At 35.5% G+C, this 12,244-nt stretch overlaps 1 protein-coding gene across 1 annotated transcript in view; it reads left to right on the forward strand.

Annotated features, from left to right (window-relative positions):
* Nucleotides 1-4,279: 4,279 nt before the first annotated feature.
* The window catches only part of LOC148950170 (pancreatic lipase-related protein 2-like), a 45,296-nt gene continuing 37,331 nt past the window's right edge, over nucleotides 4,280-12,244 (forward strand). The window contains exons 1-2 of the mRNA XM_089091485.1: nucleotides 4,280-4,413; nucleotides 8,767-8,989. Of these exons, the coding sequence (XP_088947611.1) occupies nucleotides 4,311-4,413; nucleotides 8,767-8,989 (326 nt within the window). The 5' untranslated portion in view covers nucleotides 4,280-4,310. The remainder of the gene's footprint in view (nucleotides 4,414-8,766; nucleotides 8,990-12,244) is intronic.

A 12,244-nucleotide genomic window follows, 5' to 3' on the forward strand; every position in this document is an offset into this window, starting at 1 on the left:
TCCCAAAACACATCCAATCAAAATTTTGAGATAGCCATTTTGTTTAACGTAGTTGAAAGATCTGGTAATTAAGTCTTAGATGATGACAACCACCCTAACAGCCTATAGTGTAAGGGTTGTAATTTATGCCCTGGGGGCATATAAGTTGTTTGTAGAGAGTGTTGTCGTAGAAACTCAGAAAGGGCTCATTCAATTGGAAATTAAAAGACCTAGTGCCCTTTTTAATAGTCGAAACTGATTGGAAGGATTGACATTTTTATATTAAAGATCGATGTGAGTATAACGTATTACTTTTTGTTGTTGTTGCTGTTGTTTAGACCAGGGCACTTCGTATCGAAGAAGTTGTCGAGGTGGCTTATTCGATTCAAAATAGAAAGGGCTGATGCCCTTTTTCATAGTCAAAAGTGATTGGAGGGCAACTAATCCCCCTACAACGCCCACCTTCCCATTTGCCCATTATGTTTAAAAGGTTAATGATGCCTTAAGATTAAATCAAAATGCACTGTGTTAATGCTAATTCCCATTAAGGCATCTCAGCAGTATCCGAAGAACGACTTAGGATATTATATTCAAACTTTTGGGGCTACTTCTGCTCTTAAATTTTAACCAAATCAAAATAACGTAAGTCTATCCAAGCTATGAAAGAAAGTAAACAGATTTTTTTGTGAATAGTATCAAGTTTTCCATTTCAAGTCAACTAGAGGAGGTATGAAACTAAATTAAACACTACTATTTGTGTCCAGATTTTTAAGTTGGGCTCAAAAGTCCTTTGCGTTCCCAAGGCCAGAATACAATTTTCACTTTACTGAAAAAATAATGCAGACGAATGTGCATTGTCAGATTAATATACATATATTGATGTTTAGTAATCAAAATGTTAATATTATTTATTTATTAAAGTTATAAAAGTAAAAACATTTATATTTCTTCAGTAAAGTGCAAATTATGTTCTGGGCTTGGGGAGGTATTGGGGTTTTGAGTCCTACTCATGTTAATATCTGCTCTTTGTCAGTTTGATTCGGTTATTTATTGTAGTTTCTGTTTTGGGTTTCATTTATTTATCGATGCTGATTTGTTGCAGTTTCTTGCTTGGTAGATTATTTGATTTTATTTTTGTTCGTTTTTTTTTAATGGAGTTCTTTACTTTTCTCTGAAAAGCTTATTTTGTGGAAAAAGTTGTTTTTAATTAATACTCTTGTAAAGGCCGTGGGCTGTGGGTTTGTCATACTCAAGGACATAGTCCAGACCCTTCAACCACTTTCGACAAAATGGCTATATAAAATGTTGATCGGAAGTGATTGGGGAAATTATGGGCCTGGGGGGCATTCACCCTTCGTTCACTTTTGACTATTAGTAAGGGCAGTATCCTTCTCAATTCCCAATTGAAAGAGCCCTTATTGAAATTTTTGCGATAAAACTTTCTATAAAACCTTATATGCCTCCAGGGCATAACTTACAACCTTTAACCTGGGGGTTTGGGGGGAGGGTGGTCTTCCTCATAGACATAATTTCCGGACCTTTCAACTATGTTGAAAAAATGGCTATCTAAAAATTTTTGATTGAATGTGTTCGGGGAAATGGTGGGCGTGAGAAGAGGGTTAGTTGCCCTTCAATCATTTTTGACCATTAAAAAGAGCACTAACCCTTTCAAGTTTCCAATCAAATGAGCCGTTTTTGAAGTTTCTAAAACAAAGCTTTCTATAAAAACCTTATATGTCCCCTGGGCATAACTTACAACCCTTACTCTGAGGGCTGTTGGACCTCAAAGACCTAAATTCCAGAACTTTCAACTACGTTGAAAAAAATAGTCATCTCAAAAATTTGATTGGATGTGTTTTGGGCAATGGTGGGCGTGAAGGGTGGGGTTAGTTGCACTCCAATCAATTTCTTCTATAAAAAGGGCACTAGCTCTTTTAATTTACAATCAAATAAGCCATTTTTGAAGTTTCTATGGCAACCCTTTCTATAAAAACCTCATTTACCCCCAGGGCATAACTTACAACTATTACCCTGGGGACTGTGGAGAGAGGGGTGGTCACCCTCAAAGACCTAATTTTATGAACTTTCAACTATGTCGAATAAAATGGTTATCTCAAAATTTTGATTGGATCTGTTTGGGGAAATGGTGGGCGTAAGAGAGGGCTTAGTTGTCCTCTAATGACTTTCGACTATTAAAAAGGGAACTAGCCATTCGAATTTCCAATCGAATGAGCCTTTTTTGAAGTTTTTACGAATAATATTTCTATAGAAACTTTTTATGCCCCCAGGGCATAACTTACAACTCTTGCCCTGAGGACTGTGAGGGGTCATCATCCACAAAGGCATAATTGCAAGAACTTTCAACTACGTTGAAAGAATGGCTATCTAAAAATTTTGATTGGAAGTGTTTGGGGAAACGGTGTGCGTGAGAGAGGGTTAGTTGCCTTCCAATTGCTTTCTACTATTAAAAAGGGCACTAGCCCTTTCAATTTCAAATCAAATGAATCCTTTTTGAAGTTTCTACGACAACCCTTTCTATAAAAACCTGATATTACAGCAACACCAACAAAGACCTAATCTCCAGAACTTTCAACTACGTTTAACAAAATGGCTATCTCAAAATTTTGATTGGATGTGTTTGGGGAAATGGTGGATGTGAGAGGGGGTTAATTGCCCTCCAATCACTTTCAACTATTAAAAAGGGCACTAGCTATTTCAGTTTCCAATCGAATGAGCTGTTTTTGAAGTTTTTACGGCAGCGCTATCTATAAGAACCTTATATGCCCCCAAGGCATAACTTACAACCCTTGCCCTGAGGGCTGTTGGGGATGTGTCCTCCTCAAAGACGTTTTTTACAGGTCTTAAACTACGTTGAACAAAATGGCTAACTCAAAAATTTTGATAGGATGTGTTTGGGGAAATGGTGGGCGTGGAAAGGGTGTTAGTTGCCGTCCAGTCACTTTCGGCTATTAAAAAGGGCAATTCAGCGACTCTTGATTCTTGTATACTTAGTATTTGAATTCTTTTCTGTATATATTGTTTTCTTCATATTTAACTTCTGTTTTTATTAACATAGGTCGCTCCTCACTTTCATAGCCCTGTTTGAGAGTAGAAAGACCGTGAAGGCTTTTCAAAGACAGAATCCACGAAAGGATTGAGGAATTTTGATGTTTAACTTTGTGTTTTATTGGAACATATTCCTTCATTTTTTAAATTTTTTCCCGTAAATCAGTAAATTTTGTAGTTGCTAACAGAGAACTTACTTGAAAACTTATATAAGAATATTCGGAAGAAGATTCTAAATAGCCTTTGCTGCAAAAACAGCAATGCATAAAATCTATTTTGTTTATGAAAGCAGAAATTTTGTAGAGACAACGTTTCACGACAAAATGAAGGTAGCAGTGTCGACAGTTATACGTAATCTGTTTTTTAAGTAATAATTATTGCACCGAGTAGTATTCATAGAAAAGTAAACATTATTACGTTCTATTTGTTATAAAACTAGTTCTTTCTGGGCAATAGAGAAGATTCACAATTCATCCTTAACTAAACCGTTGCTTCACACGAGGTGGAGGGGTTGGGAAAATTGTGCATTCGTTATTAAAAACACATAAACTGTTCGTATACAATGAGCTGCCTTCATATAACTTTGTAAAGCATTGCATAGTTGCGGACTAAATGTAAGGAAGTGGTCAGTGAGGTTCTATTAGGGGCGGGGTGGGGGGTTGGTAAAAAAAAAGGTAAAGGACATAACACTATACCCTTAAAGTCGAAACCAGTGGTGCTGATCTCCGTTTCAAGGCCCTTCAGCCACGAATTGTAATTGCGACGGCTCTATCACAAGAGTAATATAATAATTTTATTTTTTTGGATCACAATACTTTGATAATTTGGCTGTAATTTAGAGGCCCCTTTTATAACTTGCATCCACTTTTGGTTTTACCGTGCTGCTCTTTTTAATATCCAAAAGTTTTTTTTTTTTTTTTGGCAAATCGAAAATGATTTGAAACCATTCAATATACTACTGTGTCACACATTAGTTTTAAATTAGGTATAATGAATAATGTAGCTATCCCAATCACTACTAAAAAAACTGCGAAAACAATTATGGTAAAGCTGCATTTTTGAGTGATTGCGTCACAAAGTCATCCTTGGTTAAATGTGTGCATTTTTGAGAAACCATTTATTAATCGCATAATTAGCTGAGAATGAGCTAAAAATCCCGGCAATACAAAAATATTCTGCTGACTTCATCTGATATGATCAGGAGAACTATGTCACTAATTCGTAACTTTTTAGTGTGTAACAGTGCCTGAAAATAATCTCTGAGAATGAAAAGAAAAATAAGCAGTTTTATATTATGTTTTTTATGTGCCACTGAAACAATTTGCCCTGGTGATATAACGAATGGCCCAATTTATTCAATACCTCATCGTAAGAGATTCTCCTTGACTTATATTCTCCTTGATATATATTCTCCTTGACATTCTTAAATTATCCACAGTCCCTATTTTATTCACGTAGTTTGTCTATTCATGGATCTTCCTATAAAGATATTCTTAAACTTAATTAAAGAAGAAAAACAAGTTTTTTCAACTGAAAGTAAGGAGCAACATTAAAACCAAGGCCGTATCCAGGGGGGGGGTTACCCGGTATTACCCGGTTTGAACCACCCCCTCAACAAAATTTTTGACCGAGTCGAAAATTAGTCGAAATCGGTTCTGATCAGCTTACGCAGGATGTTAGACAAAGTCCACGAGAAAAAATCGGGCAACCCCCTCCCCCCGAAAAAAAATCCTGGATTCGCTCTTGATTAAACCTTACACGAATAGAAGTTATTACGTATATGAGGGGTTTGCCCCCTTGTTAATACCTCACTCTTCACGCTAAAGTTCAAGTTTTGTTCCAATTCTTTAAGTATGACCCCTGAATCACAAAGGCCGTTTAATTAGAACAGATAGCTCTTCTGAAAGTACTAAAGAAAATTTTTGCGTATAGAGCGAGGTATTGAATAGGGGCGTATCCCCTCATATACGTAGTAATTTCTGTTCATTTTAAGTTTTAATGTTGCTCTTATTTTTAGTTGAATTTTTTTGTTTTTAATTTAGTTTCTGATCATTTCCTAAATGATGCTGGGAAATCCGGCACCTCCTTCATAGAAATGCCCTTTCCCCATGAAAAAATGCTCTATAGAATGATCTTTCCACATAATTCCCTCCCCTGAACCCCCCCCCCCCAGAAAAAAATACCTCCTGAAAACGTCTGTATATTTCCCAATAACCAATAAATACTATTTGTAAACAATGGGCAAAGTTCATGACTTGCATCCCTTCCCCTGGGGACTGTGGGGGATTAAGACATCCTCAAAGAAATAGTTATTAGATTTTTGACTATGCTGAACAAAATGGCTATCTCAAAATTTGATCGGGTGAATTTGAAAAAAGAAATTAGCATGGAAGGAAGCCTAGTTGCCCTCCAATTTTTTTGGTCGCTTAAAAAGGGTACTAGAACTTTTAATTTCCGTTCGAATGAGCCCTCTACCGATATTCTAGGGCCACTGGGTCGATACGATCACCCCTAGAAAAAAACACAAATAAACACGCATCCGTGATCTTTCTTCTGGAAAAAAAAAATACTAACTCCACGTTTTTGCAGATAGGAGCTTGTAGCCTCTACATTAGGGTTTTCTGATGGCGTGATTTTCATTAAGATTCTATTACATTTAGGGGTTTCCCCCTTTTTTCGAAAATAAAGCAAATTTTCAGGCTCGTAGCTTTTGAAACTGGATGAAACTTATATATTTGATATCAGCATAAAAATTCAATTCCTTTCATGTACCTATTAGTTTCGAAATTCCGTTGTTTATAGTTTCGGCTAATATTAGGCCGGGTAGCTCCTTGCTTACAGCTCGTTAAAACGAACTGTTTGATGATGGTTAACGTTCACTTAAGCAATTTAAAGTTACACGGACTTATTGGTGATCAGAAAATATAACGTTTAAAAAAACGTTGGTTATATTTTGAAATAATGTTAGCCAGTTCAAGAGCAGGTTGAAGCGTTATCTTCTCGGAAGTTGTTAGTGATATAGTTAAAAAAAATTATTTTATTTGTTTTGTTTATTTTCATTAATTTTGTTACTTGTTTTTCAGTTTTGTTACTTTTTTATTTATAGCTAAAGTGTGAATAGATAGATAGATAGATCGTGTATTTCAAAAAGCCCAAGAGCCATATACACACAAAAAATATGAAAATAGAAAATTACAACAGAGCAAATTACAAACACACATTAACATGAATACATAGCGAAAAATACCTTCTGGTAAAATACCAAAAAAAAATAACTTTAATTCCAGATAATTAGTAATAATTAATTGTAAAAACATTTCCTTCTTTTTAATCCCTTCTCTATGTACGCACCAATACGAAATATTGTGGTTGGATTACTACTTTGTAAGATATTTGGAAGCAGCAAAACAATCCCATGTAAGTAATTTTCCCTTAAATCAGAGAGCACCGGGCACTTTCTGAGAAAATGGTCCAAATCTTCGTCCTCATCCCTACAAAGAGGACACACATACCGACCATCAGGATGTACTATCCCCCTGTCGAACACCATTTGTCTACTCTGGATTGGAAGGCAATTCGCCCTAAGCTGAATCCATCGATATAAAATCATAGCCGGTAAATTAAATTTAAAATAAATTTCCTCTCCAAAACTAGGTTTAACCGGATTATAATGATTCAATGTAGCAGAATTTAAAACCAGCCCTTGCCAATAGTGAATTTCTTGACCCTCTAAGATAAATCGTACCTGGCTTACTAAATTTGTTGGTAGATCAGGGGAACCAAGACCGTCATTCCATAAGTAAGCCATTCCCACACTTTCCAGTAATGACCTAATTTGGGATGGCCACGACCTTTTCGAATCATAGCTCAACATCTGATAATAAGCAGCACTTACTAGTCTGTCTTCATTGCACCTAATGATCTTCAACGAAAATCTAAGCATCAAAATAGACCTACGTAGTTTTAACGAAAACAGGCCCGTATCACCTTTCAGAACCTGTGAATGAGTTGTCTGATGTAATCCAAATAGTCTTTTATAATACTGAAGCTGGAGGGACTCCAACTTCTGTGCCGCTTCTCCGCCCCAAATCTCCGCTCCATATTCTAATACTGGTAACATTTTTGTATTAAATATTCTTTTATGCATTTTTAGGTTTTTAATTCCCATTATCGTCGGATTTCCATTATCTAAAGTGTGAATATATAGTAGTAGTATGATATAAGGATGGAAACAACCATCCTATGTAAACGAATGCGTTTCGCTGATGATTGTTGAAAGCGTTATTTTGCTATTAAATCTATTTGTCTTCTCCTTCTCGTCTGAATAATTAATAAAACGATATATATTATGTTATGAGCACCACATCTACCTTAAAAGTATACACGCAGTAGCTGATAAACCATCCCGAGTTGTCAAGATTTATACGACTTTCCCTTTGCTGAATAAAAGGGAAATGTTTGCTGAAAAATTTGCGAAATGCGTAAAAACTCAAAGATTCCTTTTCTAGTCATACTATGTCAAGGTTGTCGTAGATTAGTTATTTTACACGAATTTTTGTCGGGATTAAGTATGCTCCGTAGAGCCGGTTTACTGCTTTAGTTGCAAAGGTTCTTCCTAATACTGTGAGGCAGGAGTTACACTCCTAGTGTTACACTTCCAAAAATGTTGCTTCTCGTAAGTGCACAAAGTCATCCTGTATCCATTGACGCAGGGTTTTGCTTTTGGCAACAACCCCTTATCCTGGGAAAATATAATTGTCTGTTCTTTGGTTCTTGGCAAATCTCAAATCTTAATTTGAATATCCATGGTGAGACACTATGTTCTATCACTAGTCAAAGAAAACTAACCGGTGTCCTTAAGAATCGCGTTAATAATGAACTAAGGTCAAGATTCGCATTGATGATGAATTTTTCTTTGTCTTTGAGACGGTCAGCCGACGCCAAAGCTCCCAATTTAGTAATAAAAAAATTTGCTAATAAAGTATTCTATTTTCATCATGTTTTCTTGTCACGAAAATTCATTTCTTGAGAATGTTTTTTATAATTGACAAGTACCGTTTTTTTAGTAAAGTGAAAATTTTGCTCTACCCTTGAGAAGACATGGGGATTGTCAACTCTACTCCTGTTAAGTTTTGCTCGTTTTGGGTTATTGTAATTTCTGTTCTTTTTGGGTTTCATTTATTTATTAATGGTGATATGTGGTAATTTTACATTTGGAAAATAAGAAAAACAAAGTCATAGAATTTGATAACGCTTTCGTAAGTAAAAACTTAAACAATAAGAATTTGTTGGTTGCCAAAGCCAACTATGCTTTCAAAGGAAAAATAAAATTTCTTAAACTCTTTTGGTGCCACATGTTTATAGCTTAATCTTTATAATTTTTCGCCTACATTTTTCTTCTTCTTTGTTTTCATTTGGCACCTGCTGCAGTCAAAAATTGCAAAAGTTCATATGGAGGTCTTAACAACGAAAGTAGATTTTGTATTTGTTTTTTCAAGGAAACAAACAAGAGGAAAGATAAAAATAACTCACAATCTATTAAAAAATTTTGGCTGTGAACTGAGTTGGAAGTTAACTGGTAATATACTGCCTCGGCGAGGTTACCTTAACAGTTCATAAAATTTCTCTCTGGTTGACCAGAGAAGGTTTTGAAGCGTATTTTTTTTCTTGCCATCTTAATTAGTGGAATTTCTAATAGTTTACATTTTTGTTCATTTCTAGAAGCTTGGTGGGCTCGTGACATTCCGTCATCATATATTAGCTTTTTTCAAAGGGCAAAGGCGCGTGAAGACGGATCACACTCAACAGTGGATAATATTTGGCCCTTTGGGGTTTTGACAGATGAAGGTTACAAGGCAAAGTACTTTTTTGGTGATGCCACGGACAGGACTGCAGGACTCCCACCAGTTCGGCCTTCTAGCGTAAAATTTCTTCTTTACACAAGGTAAAGTCTGCCCTTCTTTTACTTAGATCCAGATTGTGATAAGGCCAAGCTGAAAAGATAAAGCTTTACACTAACGAAAATAATTTTTTTGCCCTTTTGGCTGGCAGAGTACTCGGGAGTTTTTTGGATGCCCACTCTCACTCACCCTTAAAATAACTTCATCCTCACTTTCAAGGTGAGCCAAATACTAAAGTTTTTTGAAGCAAAACAACCCATATTTGCTATGTTTTGCAAATATAGGTCTATTCCAATTTTTATTTTTATGTTAATAATTGAGAAGTGCATGAGTAATCAAACTCCTTAGTTTTATAGATTATAAGCAAGCATTTGATTCAGCTGATATACGTGCTTTAGTGAACGTCTTATCCTTGTATGGTATACGAGACATATACATTCTCGTGATTAGTGCTATGTGCGAGAATAACACTGCAGCGGTTGAGAGAGAGAGATATTTATTCTAAACAAACAGACGATTTAACATAAGTTTAGCGGCCACCCCAAGAAGGAAAAACTTGTCCAAGGGGGTGGTAAAAACACACTAACATACTAAAACAATACAAAAAACCAAAACAACCTATCTATATCACAGTCCCCAAACAGCACCACAAACCTTACACCTTAACAATTTCATTTAATTTAATATCATATTCATAATCATAATGATAATCATCACCTTCAGGAGCCATAAGTAATTACCAATATAATAAAAAATAAAAAAAACACTAAAAATCATACTTACTAAAAAGCATTCCTTTAATTACTATCTTAGACGAAGTAATATCACCTATATTTTTTATATTTTGATCAAGATGGTTCAAACTTCTGATCCCCCTATGAAGCAAAGAAAACATCGATCGGGCCGAAACAACCAGTGGAAAATTAATCTCTACAGATGACCTAGTATCATAATCATGGACGGAAGATCTCAGGTTTGCTAAGCTATCAAAACACGGGAGGTTCATACCCCTCTGAATCCTAAAAATGAATAGAAGTGTACACAACTCCCGTAGTTAAGTTGGGAAATGAGGTTACTAGCTGGTTTCATATTAAATCAGGAGTTAAGCAGGGTTGTGTTCCATCGCCATTTATATAGATCGCATATATGCACGCATTGACGCTTATGAGTCCATGGATCCATACATAAACGTTTCCGAAAAACGGAGGAAAATTTGACAGATGTTTTCCGGAGGAATTGCCTACGGATTGTTTCGTTTTCCCGACTGAGTGGCCGTATTTAAAATAGTAGGCTGTACGAAAAGTATGGTTCAGTCTCGCTTTAGATGTCTTTGACTTTTAATTTTCATCAAGCTTCTTACCAACATTTTATTCATATAATGTGAAAATTTTCTTTTCTTTTGACTCTACTTTTTAAAGAGTCATGAAAGTTCGAATCCCATTCAAAGACCCCTTGGACGCTTAAACATAAACCCCATCTCTTTAATGCCATCCCTTGGTTTCTATCCTTATTTTAGTTTCTCTTTTTAATATAATAGTTATACCTCGTCCTGTCAACAGCCCTACGACTCAGTACTCCTAGGAAGCTATAAGCGCTTATTTAAAGGTTTAATTATACATTATGATGGCGATTTTCGATGATTTCAGAGTTCTGAGACTGCTAAGTTTCAGATTTCATCAAATAAACCCTTCACATTTTACAAAATTCAACTTTTCCACAATTACAGACTTCTAAGAATATACATTTATGTACTTCGAAAACTAAAGCTTTCGTATTTCAAGAAACGGGATTTTTTTCGCAATTTTAGATGTCTTTGACTTTTAATTTTCATTTTTCAACAACAAAATCTTCAGATATCAAGAAGTGCAACTTTTTTGTAATTCCAGAGTTCTAAGACTTCTGATTTCAGATTTCAAAAGATGAACCCTTTACATTTTAAGTAATTCAACGTATTTCATAATTTCAGTGTTCTAAGACATGCTTTTTAATTTCAGAAACCAAACGCCTAATTTTTACGTAAATTCAACTTTTTTCATATTTTACAAACTTTAAGACTCAAATTTTCGGATTTTTGTGAATAAAACCTTCCTATTTCAAGCAATTTAAGTTGTATTCAGAATTTCAGAATTCAAAAATTTTTAATTTCAGATTTTGGCAACTAGACGTTCTACCACCACTGCTGCTACTACTAACAACTCACTGCAGTACCAAGCCGCCCGAGGCCAACATAGCTATGCATGATCCTTCTCCATTCTAATATTTTCAAAACCTTCCTCTTCACACTCTTAGGCAGTTAAAATTCCCCTTAATCCGTTCCTTACGACATCATCCCACCCCAATTGAGGACGACCTGCTTTCCGTCTAGCCCTAGACGGTTGAGTCAAAAAGACAATCATAGGCAATCGGTCATCTTTCATATGCAAAACGTGCCCTAGCCATCCCAACCTTTCTTCTATTATAGCCATAAAAAGTGGAATTTATCCATACTTTTCACACAACCTACTGTTTGAAATACGACTAGTCAATCGGGTACCCAAAAACAATCCGTAGGTAATTTTTCTGGCAAATATCTAGCAAATCTACTTCAGCAAATTTCTTCTTTGGCAAACATCTTTAGCAAATTCAATGTTTTTTGTAGCGCCCGTGTTTCAGAACCCTATATAACTGCTGTCATCACTGTATTCTAATCGTGGTTTGCAGAGTTATCTGCCTATTCTTCCAATCTTTTTTCAGCTGTGTGGATACATCTTGGGCATTGTCTATTGTACTTTTAACGTCTTCATCGCACCCACCATCTTTACTAATAATACTACCAAGGTGAGTAAAGCTGTTCACTTGATCGATCTATTTGTTACCCAACGTCACCTTTTCATCTTCACTTGTTCATAGCCTTAGTGACTTAGTCTTCTGAATATTAGTTTTTTTTTCAAACCTATTCTAGCACTGTGAATTCACAAAACTTCTAAAAATTCATTCATTTTGCTCACACTTTCATCTAGAATGCTTAAATACTCGGAATAATCTAAGTCGAGGAAAGCTTTACTTCCCCATTTGATAAAAACTTCTCCCATTGCCTTTTCTTTGCTCCTTAAGAGAAAGTCTGTCAAAATGATTCATAAAAAAGAGGATAGGACACAACCCTGTTTAACTCCCGATTTAATACGAAACCAGCTACTAATTTCATTTCCTACCTTAACCACATCTGTGTTATTATCTTACATAGTACTAATCACTTCAATGTATTTGTCTGGTGTACCTTACAAGGATTAGACCTTCGATAAAGGTCTTGTGTCACCTGA

This window comes from Artemia sp. Qi Xiang Cuo, chromosome 7 (genome assembly GCF_049724085.1).
Source record: "Artemia sp. Qi Xiang Cuo chromosome 7, ASM4972408v1, whole genome shotgun sequence".
Classification (NCBI taxonomy): Eukaryota; Metazoa; Arthropoda; class Branchiopoda; order Anostraca; family Artemiidae; genus Artemia; species Artemia sp. Qi Xiang Cuo.